Genomic DNA, 18,327 nt, shown 5'->3' with positions numbered 1-18,327 from the left:
GAGGATGTGTGAGAGTATGTGTGTGTGAGAGCGTGGATGTGTGTGTTTGGGTGTGCGCGCGTGTGTTTGTGCTTGAGTTGGGCGGAGGTTCTCAGTGCAGTGAAACCACACTGTAAATGGGAAGGGGGTTGGGGCAAAGGCCGAAGGCTCTGTGTCCGGATTGCCCTTACTGTGCAGTGAGCTGCTGCGGACACATCTCCTCCCGCAGCCCACGTCGCAGCATTGCTCCCAGCTCCTGCAGTCTTCGTCCCTCACACACGACATGCTCGAGTTCCTCTCACAGATCCACTTTGCCCGGTATCGATCAGGGCAGTCTCCCTCCTCATCTACAACACAACACGCTGGAGGTTACTGGTGGAGAAGCAAGGCCCAGAAGGGCCACTGGGTCAAATAGGGTCCGTGCTGTCGGTCTGTCAGTGCAGAGGGAAAGGGCACTATCGGAGTTCCAGTGCAGCAGAGGGACATTAACCTTTTTCTGTCCGTCTCCATTTCTCCCTCGCGCTCTCTTCGCACTAACTCCATCTTGCTTGATGAACAATGGTGACGGTGTCCCATTTTCACTTCACTGCTCTATTCCTGCACTCGACCACACGTGACAATAAAACTGAAATCTCATTCTAAACCTCATCTGTGTCAGTTCCCACATTATTTGCATTTCTCATCCTCCATCACTCACTGCCTTGTCAACTCACTCGCTGTCAAACTCTTTTTCCGACGTCCCACTCTCATTGCCCTTCAAAATCCCTTTCTACGTCCCCCTCTCTATTTCAATCACACTCATTCCTCCTGATTGTCACCCAGTCTCTCTCTGTCTCGTTCGTCCCATCTCTCTGTCTCCTCCTCTCCCTATCTGTCTCAATCGGAGTTTGCAACTCTTTCGATATCATTGTGTCTCCCTGGCTCTGACTCATTATGGCACTTCCTCGACATTCCTCGCTCTTATTCTTTCCTCACCTCCCTCTCTCTTGCATCACACTCTCTCTCACTCTGTCATGAGTTCCCAATCATTCTCTCTGTCCCATTCTCCCAGTCCCTCCTCTCTCTGCACCATTCTCTCAATCTCTCTCTCTCTCTCCCTGTCCCAATTTCGCGGTCCATCCCCTTCTCTCCTTATCTTTCTCCCAGCCCCCCGGCCCCCACCCCCTCTCTCTCTCTCTCTCTCTCGGTGCTATTCTCGGTGTCGCTCTCTGTCTCTCCCTGTACCATTCAGCCACTCTCTCTCCCTCTCTGTGCCATTCTCCTGGTCCGTCCCTCTGTCTTGCACTGTTCCATTCACCCGCTCTCTCTCTCTCTCTCACTCTCTCTCTCAGTACCATTCTCCAGGTACAATCCCCCCGACTTCCTGTCTATGTCGCTCTCACTCACTCGTTATTCCCACAACTTACCATCATCCATGATGCTGGGGATACAGACTTTTCCACACTTGCTCTGACAGCAGCTCTGCCAGGCATCACAGTCTTCATCTCCGTTGCACTGATCTCCCAGTTTCATGTCACACATGGGTTCGAGGCGGTGGGGAGCGGGACAGCTATCATCACCTGCAGGTTACAGAGACATGCATCGATGGAGTAGGTACCAAAACACACAACCCTCTCTGATCTGCTGCAGTCAGACACTAGCCCTGAACAAGGGACTCCCACAACTCTTCCATCGTCAATGGACCAGACTCATCGCCCCTGAATGGAGGAAGGTGCAGGAATTTTGGAAATTCCATGTATCTCTGTGAAATCCTCACTCCTATCACCAGCCAAAGTGAAAATGGGATCACATCTCTGACGTCAGAAGCGGGGGCCGGTTATCAGCTGGCAATCAGATTCCACTGTGGATCAGTGCGGAGGTTCCCTGCTCTCAGCTGGTGTACGACTGAGACACACACACACACACACACACACACACACACACACACACACACACACACAGAGTCTGCAGCAGACTCACACTCACACGCATACATGTTCTGAAACAGAATCACACTCACTCTCACACACATTCATTCTGAAACAGACTCACACTCACTGTCTTACACACACTTGCACTGAAACAGAATCACACTCACTCTCACACACATTCATTCTGAAACAGACTCACACTCACTCTCTCACACACACTTGCACTCAAACAGAATCACACTCACTCTCACACGCACTCATTCCGAAACAGACACACTCACTCTCACACACTCATTTTCAAACAGACACTCACTGTCTCACACACACTTGCACTGAAACAGAATCACACTCACTCACACACTCATTCTGAAACAGAATCACACTCACTCTCACACACTCATTCTGAAACAGACACTCACTCTCTCGCACTCACTTGCACTGAAACAGAATCACACTCACTCTCACACACTCTCATTTTGAAACAGACTGACACTCTGACAAAAGGAGCAGTTACCAGGGGAAGATATTTCACTGGGGAAAAGGAAACTATGATTCTATCAGGGCTATTGCAGGCTTCAGCGAGACATTGACAGTATGCAGCGCTGGGCTGAGAAACGGCAGATGGAGTTCAACCTGGATAAATGCGAGCTGATGCATTTTGGAAGGTCGAACTTAAATGCTGAATTTAGGATTAAAGACGGGATTCTCGGCAGTGTGGAGCAACAGCAGGATCTTGGTGTTCATGTGCATAGCTCCCTCAAAGTTGCCACCCAGGTGGATAAGGTGGTTAAGAAAGCATATGGTGTTTTGGCTTTCATTAACAGGGGGATCGAGTTTAAGAGCTGCGAAGTTATGCTGCAGCTCTACAAATCCCTGGTGAGACCACACTTGGAATATTGTGTCCTGTTCTGGGCGCCCTATTATAGGAAAGATGTGCAGGCTTTGGAGTGGGTGCACAGCAGGTTTACCAGGATGCTGCCTGGACTGGAGGGCTTGTCTTACGAGGAGAGGTTGACTGAGCTCGGACTTTTCTCTCTGGAGAGACGGAGGAAGAGAGGTGACCTGATCGAGGTGTACAAGGTAATGAGAGGGATGGATAGAGTCGATAGGCAGAGACTTTTCCCCAGGGCAGGACTGACTGCCACGAGGGGTCATAGTTTTAAGGTGTGAGGAGCAAGGTACAGAGGCGACGTCAGACGGAAGTTCTTCACCAGGACAGTGTGAGTGCATGGAATACTCTTCCAGGGGTAGTCGTTCAAGGGGAGTCATCAGTGACATTTAAGCGACTGCTGGACATGCACATGGACAGCCGTGAACTGAGGGGAATGTAGGTTAGGTTATTTTAATTTTGGATGACGATTATTCCACGGCACAACATCGTGGGCCGAAGGGCCTGTACTGTGCTGTAACTTACTAGGTTCTATGTTCTCACTCCATTCTTAAAAACACACTCAACTTGACACACATACACACTCAACCTGGCACACACACACACACACACACACACACAAACAAACATTCACACACACACACACACACACACACACACACACACACACACACACACACCACAACACACACAGACACACACAGACACAGACACATACACACACACCACAACACACACAGACACACACAGACACAGACACATACACACACACACACACACACACACACACACACACACACACACACACACACACACACACACACACACACACACACAGTGACGTACTGAAATACCCACAGATTAAACTCTGAACAAACAGAGACTGACTGATCACTTACGGCCCATGAGGAAACGAGGCACACATCTCTTTCCGCAGTTAGCATCGCAGCACGAGGACCAGGCAAAGCAATCAGCGTCACTCATACACACATCTCCCAGCTTCATCTCACAGAACGGGTCCAGGCGTGTGGAAGCAGGGCATTGGGTCGCTGGAATGAACACAGTGACAGTCAGATCAGGATCATCAACAAACAGACAGTCTCGCACTCCCACGACAGGGATAGCACGGGGTTAGATACAGAGTCAACCTCACTCTACACCCACCCTTCCCATCAAACACTCCCAGGGACAGGGGGTTAGGTACGGAGTAAAGCTCCCGCCACACTGTCCTCCCCACATTAAACACTGCCAGGACCGCACCTGTACCCTGGCAGCTTCGACACTGAGGTTAACAGGAGGGGTGCCTTACATCTGGTCAGGAACTTGGAGACACATCTATTCCCACAGGAGGTATTGCAGCAGGTCTGCCAATCTTCGCAGTCACTGTCCTTATCGCACTGAGTATGGAAACTCTCGGAGCAGACGTGCCTCAGTCTGGAAGCTGACGGACACCTTTCTTCACTCCCTGCAAAGACAGAGGCTCCATCTTAGCTTCGGGAACTGTTGCTGCTGCCTCAACCATTGTTTGCTCACTTCGCCCAGAGCTCTGGGAGACATGGAGAGAAAGACACAGAGAGGCGGAGACAGACACGGTGAAACAGAGAGAGAGATAAACAGAGAGAGACTGAGAAATAGAGAAAGAGAGAGAGAGAGATGGGGAGAAAGCAACAGAGAATGTGAGACAGAGAGAGACTGACCGAGAGCGAGAGAGTGAGAGAGAGGGAGGGATTAAGAGAGGGAGGGATACACACACAAACACACCGTCTCCCAGACACACTCTGTGCCTCTTGTTCACTGATGAACAGGCTCTGGGACGGAAATGAGGGAGGGCAGTGAACCGGTCGGATCCGAGGGCAAATGGGGTTACTCACTCCTGCCGTGGAAAGAATGCACACAGCGTTGCCCACAACTGGTGTTGCAGCAGGTCTGCCAGGCATAGCAGTCGTTATCATCCTCACACAGCTCACCGTACTTCATGTCACACACTGCAGACAGGCGCTGAGGGGAAGGACACATTCCAAACGTCCGATCTGTGACAGACACTGATGGAGGGAGGCAGGGACACAGGGACAGGGAGAGGGATACAGACACAGATCAGAAACACCGCAAGGGCACATCGACGACACCCGGACGGAGCAGTCTCATTGCAGCACTGAGTGAGAGCGGGCCTAATGGATTAAGGCTAGATCACATGGAATCCAAGCACAGCCAGCATATTGGATACTCAATTGCTTTGATGGTAGGAAGCAGAGAGTAACAGCGGAAAGATGCTTGTCGGACTGGAGGCCGGTGACTGGTGCTGTGACTCAGGGGTCGGTGCAGGGGCCGTCGCTGTTTGTTCTCTATATCAATGATTTGGATGAGACTGTACAAGGCGTGCTTTCATAAGATTGTGGAGGACATTAAAATAGGTGGAATTGTCGGCAGTGAGGGAGGTTAGCACGAATTGCAGCAGCATCTCGATCACCTGGGCAAGTGGACGGAGAAATGGCAAATGGGGTTTGATGGAGTGAAGCCTGAGGTGGTGCATTCTGGAAAGTGAAATCAAGATCAGAGATTCATTGGTAGCGCCTTAAGGAGTCGCGTGGAACAGAGGGACCTTAGAGTTCAGGTACACGGCTCTCTGAAACTGGTGTTACAGGGAGACAGGGCAGTGAGGACGGCTTTTGGCTCATTGGCCTTCAGCAGTCAGGGCACTGTGTATACAAGTTGGGAACTTATGTCGCAGTTGTACAGGACGTTGGAAAGGCCACACTTGGAGCATCGCGGTCGGTTTCGGCCACCTTGCTAGCAGAAGGATTTGTGAAACTGGAAAGAGTGCAGAAGAAATTTACAAGATTGTTACCATAACTAAAGAGACTGAGTTATCAGGACAGAACAGGAGACAGTGGGCAAGCTCAGACTTTCTTCTTTAGTGTGTAAGAGACCGCGGTCGGCCGGGGGAGAGTGGCCGGAATCTGATCCAAGTGTATAAGATCGTGAAAGGCAATGACACGGTGAGAACACTCAGTCTTTTTCCCACGGTTGGGCAATCGGGACAAGGGGGCATCAGTTTCAGGTACGAGGGAAAGAGTACACGGGAATCCGATGGGACAATATTTTTATTTTACACATAGGCTTCTACGTACATGGAATGAGCTGCCAGCGGAATTGGTTGAAGCGGGTACATTAATAACATTGAACAGGCATTTGGTTGAATACATGGATCGGAAAGTTTAAGATGGATATGGGCCTACAGCAGGGAAATTGGGTCATCATGGACAAATTTGGGCCGAAGTGCCAGTCTCCGTGCCGTACGGCTCGATGACTGTATGACCGGGGAACTGTGCATGATGCTCCGAAGGTGGGTGTAACTAAGCGTGACACGGAGACCAGGAAATTGTGCACGGAGCTCCGCCTTCGAGTCTGACTCAGCGGGAAATGGAGACCAGCAAAGTCAGAATGGACATCACACAAGCAGCTTGCTGGGAGCAGGGTGTTCGCCACATACAGCCTGCTCGGAGCAGGGCTTTCCCAGCGCGCACCCAGCTGGGAGCAGGGCTTTCCCCACACACAGCCTGCTCGGAGCAGGGCATTCCCAGCGCGCAGCCGGCTGGGAGCAGGGCTTTCCCCACATACAGTCTGCTCGGAGCGTGGCGTTCCCCACACACAGACTGCTGGGAACTGGGTGATTCCATGACTCACTGCTGGGTACAGCTGGGTGTTTTAAGAACTGGCAGACTACATGCAGTTACCTGAGACTGACACATTGCGGTTCTGTCCCATGAACGAGTGCACACAGCGTCTACCACACGGAGTCTCACAACATGACGTCCACTTCCCACAGTCCTCATTGTCTTCACACGAGATGCTGTGATTCATCCTGCAGACACGATCCAGGCTGGACACCTTTGGACACTGCTCAGATTTCCCCCAGTCTGCAAAACGAATTGCTGGTGTTTATGCAAGAGGTCACGACAGATGCAGAGGTGGCAGAGACACAGGGAATAGGGGCTTACGGAGAAACAACAGGAGACAGAGAGAACAGTGACACTCAGACAGTGAAGATCTGCAACACGTAGACACAAAAACATGTGACAAGAGGCGGAATGCCGCAGAGAAGTAGAGAGAACGAGACAGAGGGAGAGTCGGAGAGTGAGTGAGAGAGAAAGAGAGAGAGAGAAGGCTTGCCAGTGGGGGGAGGGGGTAGAGAGAGAGAGAGAGAGAGAGAGAGAGAGAGAGAGAGAGAGGGAGAGAGAGAGAGAGAGAGGGAGAGAAGGAGAGGAATGCGACAGAGAAAGAGTGGGATAAGACGTACATAATACGGAAAGGAAATGATGAGACACCGAGAGCGGGAGATCTGTTGGATGGACGCACTATGAGAGACAAAGAGAAATACACACACAGACACAAAGTGGGATATACACACAGTGAGGGAACAATCCCACTGCAGTCTCATTCAGGCCTGTCCAGCAGACACTTTTCGGACCAGCAATTACCTCCATCAGACTTCCTGTAGAACGACGGGACACAGCGTTTCTGACAACCAGCATCACAGCACCTTTGAGATCCAGCACAATCTCCATCTGACTCACACACCCTCCCAAAGGTGGAGTTACACACACAGGCAAGATGGTCGGGGCGAGGGCACTGCCCATTATCTTCCGGTGAGAGAAAGACAGAGAGAGCGCAGAACCGAGTTAGACACACAGTAAACGTCCCACTGCAGTATTATCCATCTCTCACTCCCAGAACATCGACAGCACAGGGCTAGATACAGAAGACAGCTCCCACTGCAGTATTACACATCTCTCACTCCCAGAACATCGACAGCACAGGGCTCGACACAGACGAAACATCCCACTGCAGTATTACACATCTCTCACTCCCAGAACATCGACAGCACAGGGCTCGACACAGACGAAACATCCCACTGCAGTATTACACATCTCTCACTCCCAGAACATAGATAGCATGGGGTTAGATACAGAGTAAAGCTCCCGCTACACTATTCCCAACCTCTCACTCTCAGAACATGCTCAGAACGGGCTTAGATACAGACTAAAGGTCCCACTGCTGTATTCCCCATTTCTCACTCCCAAGGCATGGTCAGAATGGGGTTAGATACAGAGTAAAGCTCCCAGTGTATTATTCTCCATCTCTCACTCACAGGACAGGGGGATAGATACAGAGTTAAACTCCCACGACACTGACACACACCAAACACTCCCTGCGCACAGACAAAACAAGCTTACACACAGGGTGAAACATGCCTCTCCCCTGTCCCCTCTCAAACACATTCAGTATCTCCAGTGGGACGCTGAGTGCAGATCAGACAACATGAACTCACCATCTCTGAAGTGCTTGAGGACACATCTTGACCCACATGGGGTAAAGCAGCATGTCCCCCACCTGCCACAGTCACTCTCACTTTTACACTCCCTGCCCAGAGTTGTGTTACAGACATAGCTCAGTTGACTGGGGCTCGAGCACTCTCCAGGTCTCTCACCTAGAAAGGGAACATTCAGATGTTAGCTTCTCCTTACACACGAGAGTACAAGGCTTACAGGCATTCTGCGCCGGGGAGACACTCACTGCTGGCAGTCCTTCCATGGTCCAGATGAAGAACTCGACCAAACTGCACTCTGGGGTCGGCAACACTCTGCTCCCTGCAGTCCGGGGTCTATCCCACTTGGCTCACTGCAGAACCTGGTCTATCACAGTCGGTGCCCTGCAGACCGGGGTCTACTCCAATCTGCACCCTGCAGTCCCGGGTCTCTCCCCTTCTGCTCCCTGCAGTCGCGGGTCTATCCCAGCTTGCTCCCTGCAGTCCCGGGTCTCTCCCCGTCTGCTCCCTGCAGTCCCGGCTCTATCCCAGTCTGCTCCCTGCAGGCCCGGGTCTATCCCACTTGGATCACTGCAGAATCGGGTCTATCACAGTCGGTACCCTGCACACCCGGGTCTATCCCAGCTTGCTCCCTGCAGTCCCGGGTCTCTCCCAGTCTGCTCCCTGCACACCCGGCTCTATCCCAGTCTGCTCCCTGCAGGCCCGGGTCTATCCCAGTTGGCTCACTGCAGAACCGGGTCTCTCACAGTCGGTGCCTTACAGACCAGGGTCTTCCCCAATCTGCTCCCTGCGGTCCCAGGTCAATCACACTTGGCTCCCCGCAATCCCGGATCTATCACGGTCGGTACCCTGCAGACCCATGAAGATCCCAGTCTGCTCCCAGCAGTCCCATCTCTATCCCAGTTTGCTCCCTGCAGCCCCGGGGCTGTCCCACTCGGCTCCCTGCAATCCCGCGTCTATCCCAGTTGGCTCACTGCAAACCAGGGTCTATCTCAATCTGCTCCCTGCGGACCCGGGTCAATCATAGAATGCCCCTTGCAGTCCCAGGTCTATCCCAGTCTGCTCCCTCTAGTCCTGGGTCTGTCCCAGTTTTTCTCACTCCAGTCTCCACTTTGCTGAACTGTCCCCCCAAGACCGTTCCCTCCTGCAGACACTCTGTCACACCGCTCTCCTTACCGCGTCTGAAGGAGTAGATACATTTCTTGCCACATCCAATATCACAGCACTGTTTGTACGAAGGGCAATCGTCATCATCCTCACAAGATTGGATCCAGCTTTTCTTACACAGGAAAGACACTTGGGAATGTTCCGGGCATTTCTTTGGCAGAACTAAACGAGAAAGAGAAGGTTATCTTCATCAATCTGCTTAGAAACAGACAGCAGCTCACACTGACTGCATCCAACACTCCCAGGGACAGGGACAGCACTGGGTTACATACAGACTAAAGCTGCCTCTGCACGATACACAAACAAAAACTCCCTGGGACAGGGACAGCACAGAGTTAGACACAGTGTCAAGCTCCCTCTACAGCCCGACCCACTTATTGCTCACCGATCTTGGGACTATGCAACAAACCTGTGGGAAGCTGTGCAGTCAGGAATACTCACATTTACTGATGAATGTGGGCACACATTTCCCCCCACAGCCCTTGGCCAGGCAGCACCTCTGCCAGACGTCACACTGCGTGTCGTTCCTGCAGTCTTTTCCCAGGGTCGTGTTGCACAACATCGTCAGCCTCCCAGGGAAGGGACAAGTTCCGTTCTCTGTGAACACAAACAAGCGCACTTAGGGGACAGAATCACACAATAATTCACACCCGACTGCAGCACACGACACACCCATCTCACTCACAACACACAGCCTGCTGCGCAGTGAAGGGACCAGGAACTGGGGTGAAGGGGGAACACCTCACTCTGTCTTCTGCCGCAGTATCACGGAACAGCTCACTCACAAGGCCTCTCCCATGGCCTTCAGTGGAAAGAAGGTATGGGCTGAGGGGAGAGGAAGGACTTAACTGTGACAGGGTAAGGACATCAGAGACAGCACAGCCTCCACACAGGGCTTACTCATTTTCCCGTCTGCTCACCGGACAGCAGGAACCCTGTCAGCTTCACCCCCTCACCTTCCCGAACCCAGGAACAGGGATCAGGAGCAGGATATCAGTCTCCTCTCACCTCAATTCCTCCATTATCCAGGGACATGCATCAGAGGCAGGATCCCTGTCTGCTCCCCAATCACACACTCTGCAACCCAGGGACAAGGACTGGGGGCAAACTCAAAGTCTCCTTCCCACCCCAATTCCTCCATAACCCGGCGACGTAGAACGGGAGCAGGACCCCAGTCTATTTCAGACCCCAACTTCCCCAAACCCTCTCGGGGAAAAGCTCAGAAATCACAGGACACCAGGTTTTACTCCTTCAGAGCTTCACGCATAGCCCCATTGTCAGGTGATCCTGGGGACAAGGATCGCAGCAGGACCCACTCAGTTTCACAACACTCCTTCCTTAAGCCACGGATGGGGATGGACAGAAGAATCCCGCGATGGCAAACGCCCTGCCCTGCGTAACCTATATTCTGCCGACAGCATACATGAACTGTGGGGCGAGGGGGGTATCCCACGCTCTCTCTTGCTCACCTCCTGTGAAACACTTTGGGGTGCACTTCTTCCCACAGCCAGCATCACAACACAAGTGGTATCCATCACAGTCCTGGCTGTCCTGGCAAGAATGCCCAGTGCTGATCCGACAGAACTTGGAGAGGGTGTCCTCCTCTGGACACTGGTCAGTAGGCTCTGTGAACGGAAGGGCGGCCCAGAACAGTTACAGAGGCCCTCCCAGGCCCCACAACATACCCACACTCCAACATTACCACGCCCTTCCCCTTCCCCAACCTCGCACTCGTCGGGAGGGGGAGTGCTGATTCAATCTCTGACCCTGTGTAATCATCCTCTCACTTACCACTGCTTCCCTCTTTATCCCGACTCCTCCACTGCTCCGACTGCCTCACTACATCCTTCCAGTGGGGTTACATCGCTCCCGCCCCTTGTCTGAGTCGCGGGCCCCCACCCTAAAGTTTACACCCACCCTCTCCAGGTGCCCATGGTCATTCCACTCACTGCTCACCGCTCACCCGGGTTCCTCCCTCACTGATGTCACGAGGACACTGCGAGGGAGTCCCGGTCGCTGAATGCGGGGCCATGCGATGTCCTCTCTCTTGCTGGGGTTACGTCGAGTGGGGGTCAGAGGGGGACTTACTTCTCGCAAACCACTGTGACACACATCGAGGCCCACACTCCGTGTTACAGCACGATGCCCAGTGACCACAGGAATCGTCACCGTCGCAGCGAGAGGTGAAGTTCATTCGACAGACATAATGCAGTCTGGTCCCATCCGGACACGTGGATCCGTGCTCTACGGGGAGACACAGAGAGGGAGGGAGAGAGAGAGAGAAATAGAGGGCACTCAACATGACTGCTGAAACAACAGAGCCCATTCCGTGGGCGATATCTACCACAAAGAGCACAGGAACAGGAGCTGCAGCAGGTGATAGAGAAAGAGAGGAGGGTGTAGGGACAGGAGGGGTTTACACAGATAGGGAGGGAGGGTATCGAGACTGGAGGGGTAACATGGACAGGGAGTGGGTGTAGGGGGATGGAGGGGGTAACAGAAATAGGGAGAGGGTGCAAGGGATGGAGGAGGTTACAGAGATAGGGAGGGGTGTAGGGGCTGGAAGGGGTGACAGAGATGGGGAGGCAGTGTAGGATCTTGAGGAGGTTGCAGTGATAATGGGGAGGTGTAGCGACTACAGCAGGTTTTACAGATAGGGAGGGGATTACGGACTGGAGCGGGTAACACATACAGGGAGGGGGTCTGCGGGCTGGTGGTGCTGACAGAGACAGGAGGGGGTCTCGGGGCTGGTGGTGCTGACAGAGACAGGAGGGGGTCTCGGGGCTGGTGGTGGGTCACAGACAAAGGGAGGGGCTCTAGGGGCTGGAGGATGAGACAGGGGCAGGGAGATGAACTGGGGCAGAAGGGAGTTAAACAGTGAAGTAGAGGGTATTCTGGGTGGAGAAGGTGACAGAGAGAGGGAGGGGGGGTTTGTGGAGTTGGAGGATCCGAGGGGTTCTGTCGTTCTCACCTCCAGGCTTGAAACTCATGACACATCTCTTCCCACATCCGGTCTCACAACATCTTTGCCAGATATCGCAGTCGTCATCAGTGGAACATTGAGAGCCCAGTTTCATCTGACAAATGGGCTGGAGGCGAGACTGCGCTGGACATTCGAACGCTTCCGCTGTGAGGGACAAAAAGACTCAGCTCAAACCGAACGGCGCTCTACAGGATTACAGTTCATACCACCAGAGACAAGGAGCTGGGGAGGCCGTTCGGGCTGTCATTGCTAACCCGCTCGATCGGGACATCATTGCTGATCCACCACATGGAGTGCACTTTCCACTCATCACCCCACAGTGGCCACATTCATTTTTCAGCTCAGCCTTACAGGGACCGCTCTCTATTCTCTCTCTCACACAGGGACCGCTCTCCTCTCTCTCTCATACACAGGGACCGCACTCCGCGCATTCTCTTTCTCACACAGCGATGGCTCTCGATTCTCTCTCTCACACAGGGGCTGCACTCCTTGCTCTCTCTCACAGAGGGACCGTTCCCCTCGCTCTCTCTCACATACGGACCACTCCCCTCTCACTCTCTCCCTCTCTCTCACAGGGACTGCTCCCCTCACTCTCTCTCTCACAGGCTCTGTTCTCCTCTCTCTCTCTCTCTCTCTCACACACACACAGGGACCGCTCCCCTCCATCTCTCTCACACAGGGATCGCTCCCCTCACTCTCTTTCACACAGGGACTGTTCTCCTCTCTCTCTCTCTCACAGGGACCACTACCCTCCCTCTGTCTCATAAAGGAAACGCTCCCCTCGCTCTCTCTCACACAGGGACTGCTCCCCTCCCTCTCTCTCACACACGGATCGCTCTCTTCCCTCACAGACCCTCTCTCTCCTCAGCACACAATCCTCTTTGCGAGACGTGTTCTGTCACTCTCACCTCGCCTGCGGACCCCGTAGACACAGCGTTTTCCGCAATCTCCGACCTGACAGCATCGCTTCCACCTTGTGCAGTCGTCATCTCCCTCACATTCCTCACCGTCGTCCCGGTCACAGATATGTTGAGTTTGGGATGGTTTGGGACACTGCGCGTCTCGCTTTCCTGTTTCTGGGTGAAATCACATTCCAGTCAGAGTCTAGGCAGAAACTCCCAATACAGAAATTCCAAATGACACTCCCAATATCCCTCCGGTGGGAAGATCCCGGGAATAAAGAGGGCTACCCCGAGATAAAGGGGCAACATTGCAGGGGGCACTGTAAAGACAAGGACGGAGGGTTTCACTTCGGGGTTCATTCAGGGTCGGCCCATTACCACAAATCAGTGAGGGGACGACGGGTGCTGGAATCGGGATGGCGCGTGGGCTTGTGGTTGTTTCAGGAGCAGTAGATTCCAGTGGGAACAAGCTGACAAGGACAGGATTTCACAGACCGGGACTGGTTTACATTGGGATTGAACAATACCAAGGGAAATCCGATCGCAGTGGGAACAATCCTGAAACGGATCTGAACAAGCTGGGACACACAAAGGGCTCTCCTTCTATACCACCCTCCCTCACCCTCCATCTATCACAGATACATAGCCCACATTCAAACAGGAAACATCCTCAAACTGAATGCTCTAACTGCAGGGCTGGGCTTGGGCTATTGGGACAGACAGGGTCTCTGCCTTCGTCAGAAACGGTACGTGAGGGGTGCGCAGCATTTGCTCGGCGTAGCAAGGCTGGGGGTGCAGGGGTCAGTCGTCCTCACCATGTGCGTAATACCGACGGACACATCGCTTCCCACATCCAGCCTCACAGCACGACAGCCACAGATCACAGTCATCGTCGTTTCGACACTCCTGGCCGTAGTTGATGTCACACATCGGGGTAAGGCGTTCGGCAGCTGGGCAGCTCCTGTTCTCTGGGGAGCAGGAGGATAGGGGTCAGACAGGGTTAAATCTCAGCCATAGTCTCAGGTTACCATCAGTGACCGCACCCGGATGTCAAGCTTTCTCGACACCATCATCCCATCAAATACTCCCACTACAGGGACAGCACCGTCTTAGATACGGGATAAAACTCCCACTATACAGTACCCACTCCGTCAAAAACTCCCAGTACAGGGACAGCAAGGGGTGAGATACAGAGTAAAATTCCCTCTACACTGTCCCTCCTCCACCCAACACTCCCAGGACAGGGACAGCACGGGGAAAAATTCACAGCAAACTCCCTCTACACGGTCCCCACTCCATCAAACGCTCCCAAGGACGGGGGTTTCGGTACAGAGTCCAAGTCCCTCTGCACTGACCCTCTCCATCAAACACTCCTAGGAAAGGGACAATACCCGCTTGCATACACAGTAAAACCTCCTCTGCACTGTCCCAATGATCACACACTGACAGCTAACTCCCTGATAATCTGAATCCATTATCCCCGCCCCGCAACCACCGTCCATCCCCGAACAAACCCCTCATCCCGAGACCACCCTCTTACCTCCTTTGAAGAAACGAAAGACGCATCTTTTTCCGCAGCCGGCGTCACAGCACATCTGCCAACGGTCACAGTCAGTGTCTGCTTCACATTCATCTCCCAGCTTCATGGTGCAGACCTTGCCCAGGGCACTGCTCTGTGGGCACTGCGCCCCTCCCTCTGTGTGGGCACACACACCGAGAGATGATTACACAGCCTGTTCCGAGGCTAACACCTTCATTTACAGACGCAGGCCCACAGGGAAACCATACACCATCACGTCCCAAAAACCACACTGCAACCTCCCCCCGTCTTCGCTCCCCGTCACTGCTTACAGCACGGATCACACACAGACGGTACACCTTTTCCGTCGGCACGTTGGCTCAGGGAGCACAAAGGACCCGGACAGACAGAAAATAATAGAATAGTGTAGGTTACATCGGCTTGAGATCGGTATGACAGGTCGGCACAACATCGGGGGCCGAAGGGCCTGTACTGTGCTGTAATGTTCAACGTTCTAAAAGGTAACGCGAAGCTGCATCGGGTTTCCCGGTTCAGGCAAGAGACAAACGTCACTTGCATCACAGCAAGTATGGACACCAAGGCGGAGTGCTCTCTTCCCATACTCCAACCTCAGTGATTACAGAGGGTCACAAACTTGGCTGTGTGTGTGTGTGATTGTGTATGTGTCAGAGTGAAAGTGAGAGTGAGGATGTGTGAGAGTATGTGTGTGTGAGAGCGTGGATGTGTGTGTTTGGGTGTGCGCGCGTGTGTTTGTGCTTGAGTTGGGCGGAGGTTCTCAGTGCAGTGAAACCACACTGTAAATGGGAAGGGGGTTGGGGCAAAGGCCGAAGGCTCTGTGTCCGGATTGCCCTTACTGTGCAGTGAGCTGCTGCGGACACATCTCCTCCCGCAGCCCACGTCGCAGCATTGCTCCCAGCTCCTGCAGTCTTCGTCCCTCACACACGACATGCTCGAGTTCCTCTCACAGATCCACTTTGCCCGGTATCGATCAGGGCAGTCTCCCTCCTCATCTACAACACAACACGCTGGAGGTTACTGGTGGAGAAGCAAGGCCCAGAAGGGCCACTGGGTCAAATAGGGTCCGTGCTGTCGGTCTGTCAGTGCAGAGGGAAAGGGCACTATCGGAGTTCCAGTGCAGCAGAGGGACATTAACCTTTTTCTGTCCGTCTCCATTTCTCCCTCGCGCTCTCTTCGCACTAACTCCATCTTGCTTGATGAACAATGGTGACGGTGTCCCATTTTCACTTCACTGCTCTATTCCTGCACTCGACCACACGTGACAATAAAACTGAAATCTCATTCTAAACCTCATCTGTGTCAGTTCCCACATTATTTGCATTTCTCATCCTCCATCACTCACTGCCTTGTCAACTCACTCGCTGTCAAACTCTTTTTCCGACGTCCCACTCTCATTGCCCTTCAAAATCCCTTTCTACGTCCCCCTCTCTATTTCAATCACACTCATTCCTCCTGATTGTCACCCAGTCTCTCTCTGTCTCGTTCGTCCCATCTCTCTGTCTCCTCCTCTCCCTATCTGTCTCAATCGGAGTTTGCAACTCTTTCGATATCATTGTGTCTCCCTGGCTCTGACTCATTATGGCACTTCCTCGACATTCCTCGCTCTTATTCTTTCCTCACCTCCCTCTCTCTTGCATCACACTCTCTCTCACTCTGTCATGAGTTCCCAATCATTCTCTCTGTCCCATTCTCCCAGTCCCTCCTCTCTCTGCACCATTCTCTCAATCTCTCTCTCTCTCTCTCTCTCCCTGTCCCAATTTCGCGGTCCATCCCCTTCTCTCCTTATCTTTCTCCCAGCCCCCCGGCCCCCACCCCCTCTCTCTCTCTCTCGGTGCTATTCTCGGTGTCGCTCTCTGTCTCTCCCTGTACCATTCAGCCACTCTCTCTGCCTCTCTGTGCCATTCTCCTGGTCCCTCCCTCTGTCTTGCACTGTTCCATTCACCCGCTCTCTCTCTCTCTCTCACTCTCTCTCTCAGTACCATTCTCCAGGTACAATCCCCTCGCCTTCCTGTCTATGTCGCTCTCACTCACTAGTTATTCCCACAACTTACCATCATCCATGATGCTGGGGATACAGACTTTTCCACACTTGCTCTGACAGCAGCTCTGCCAGGCATCACAGTCTTCATCTCCGTTGCACTGATCTCCCAGTTTCATGTCACACATGGGTTCGAGGCGGTGGGGAGCGGGACAGCTATCATCTCCTGCAGGTTACAGAGACATGCATCGATGGAGTAGGTACCAAAACACACAACCCTCTCTGATCTGCTGCAGTCAGACACTAGCCCTGAACAAGGGACTCCCACAACTCTTCCATCGTCAATGGACCAGACTCATCGCCCCTGAATGGAGGAAGGTGCAGGAATTTTGGAAATTCCATGTATCTCTGTGAAATCCTCACTCCTATCACCAGCCAAAGTGAAAATGGGATCACATCTCTGACGTCAGAAGCGGGGGCCGGTTATCAGCTGGCAATCAGATTCCACTGTGGATCAGTGCGGAGGTTCCCTGCTCTCAGCTGGTGTACGACTGAGACACACACACACACACACACACACGCACACACACACACAAACATACATTCTCACACACACACACACACACACACACACACACACACACACACACACACACACACACACACACACACACACACACACACACACAGTGACGTACTGAAATACCCACAGATTAACCTCTGAACAAACAGAGACTGACTGATCACTTACGGCCCATGAGGAAACGAGGCACACATCTCTTTCCGCAGTTAGCATCGCAGCACGAGGACCAGGCAAAGCAATCAGCGTCACTCATACACACATCTCCCAGCTTCATCTCACAGAACGGGTCCAGGCGTGTGGAAGCAGGGCATTGGGTCGCTGGAATGAACACAGTGACAGTCAGATCAGGATCATCAACAAACAGACAGTCTCGCACTCCCACGACAGGGATAGCACGGGGTTAGATACAGAGTCAACCTCACTCTACACCCACCCTTCCCATCAAACACTCCCAGGGACAGGGGGTTAGGTACGGAGTAAAGCTCCCGCCACACTGTCCTCCCCACATTAAACACTGCCAGGACCGCACCTGTACCCTGGCAGCTTCGACACTGAGGTTAACAGGAGGGGTGCCTTACATCTGGTCAGGAACTTGGAGACACATCTATTCCCACAGGAGGTATTGCAGCAGGTCTGCCAATCTTCGCAGTCACTGTCCTTATCGCACTGAGTATGGAAACTCTCGGAGCAGACGTGCCTCAGTCTGGAAGCTGACGGACACCTTTCTTCACTCCCTGCAAAGACAGAGGCTCCATCTTAGCTTCGGGAACTGTTGCTGCTGCCTCAACCATTGTTTGCTCACTTCGCCCAGAGCTCTGGGAGACATGGAGAGAAAGACACAGAGAGGCGGAGACAGACACGGTGAAACAGAGAGAGAGAGAAACAGAGAGAGACTGAGAAATAGAGAAAGAGAGAGAGAGAGATGGGGAGAAAGCAACAGAGAATGTGAGACAGAGAGAGACTGACCGAGAGCGAGAGAGTGAGAGAGAGGGAGGGATTAAGACAGGGAGGGATACACACACAAACACACCGTCTCCCAGTCACACTCTGTG

At 53.0% G+C, this 18,327-nt stretch overlaps 1 protein-coding gene across 6 annotated transcripts in view; it reads right to left on the bottom strand.

Moving 5' to 3' along the window:
• LOC125450177 (uncharacterized) overlaps positions 1 to 18,327 on the bottom strand; it is a 116,322-nt gene that overhangs the window by 36,678 nt on the left and 61,317 nt on the right. For 5 of the 6 annotated variants that reach the window (XM_059643508.1, XM_059643512.1, XM_059643509.1 and 2 more), the window contains exons 59-78: positions 17,854 to 18,009; positions 17,444 to 17,593; positions 16,766 to 16,918; positions 15,551 to 15,706; positions 14,697 to 14,852; positions 13,972 to 14,124; positions 13,163 to 13,330; positions 12,243 to 12,398; positions 11,360 to 11,515; positions 10,741 to 10,896; positions 9,713 to 9,868; positions 9,281 to 9,433; positions 8,108 to 8,266; positions 7,257 to 7,418; positions 6,513 to 6,695; positions 4,650 to 4,820; positions 4,088 to 4,243; positions 3,678 to 3,827; positions 1,386 to 1,538; positions 171 to 326 (exon numbers count right to left, since the gene is read on the bottom strand). In XM_059643508.1, the coding sequence (XP_059499491.1) occupies positions 171 to 326; positions 1,386 to 1,538; positions 3,678 to 3,827; positions 4,088 to 4,243; positions 4,650 to 4,820; positions 6,513 to 6,695; positions 7,257 to 7,418; positions 8,108 to 8,266; positions 9,281 to 9,433; positions 9,713 to 9,868; positions 10,741 to 10,896; positions 11,360 to 11,515; positions 12,243 to 12,398; positions 13,163 to 13,330; positions 13,972 to 14,124; positions 14,697 to 14,852; positions 15,551 to 15,706; positions 16,766 to 16,918; positions 17,444 to 17,593; positions 17,854 to 18,009 (3,159 nt within the window). The remainder of the gene's footprint in view (positions 1 to 170; positions 327 to 1,385; positions 1,539 to 3,677; positions 3,828 to 4,087; positions 4,244 to 4,649; positions 4,821 to 6,512; positions 6,696 to 7,256; positions 7,419 to 8,107; positions 8,267 to 9,280; positions 9,434 to 9,712; positions 9,869 to 10,740; positions 10,897 to 11,359; positions 11,516 to 12,242; positions 12,399 to 13,162; positions 13,331 to 13,971; positions 14,125 to 14,696; positions 14,853 to 15,550; positions 15,707 to 16,765; positions 16,919 to 17,443; positions 17,594 to 17,853; positions 18,010 to 18,327) is intronic. The other variant, XM_059643510.1, reaches the window with a different exon arrangement.

This window comes from Stegostoma tigrinum, assembly GCF_030684315.1.
Source record: "Stegostoma tigrinum isolate sSteTig4 chromosome 44 unlocalized genomic scaffold, sSteTig4.hap1 SUPER_44_unloc_1, whole genome shotgun sequence".
NCBI lineage: Eukaryota > Metazoa > Chordata > Chondrichthyes > Orectolobiformes > Stegostomatidae > Stegostoma > Stegostoma tigrinum.
This window is presented reverse-complemented; position numbering and strand designations above follow the sequence as displayed.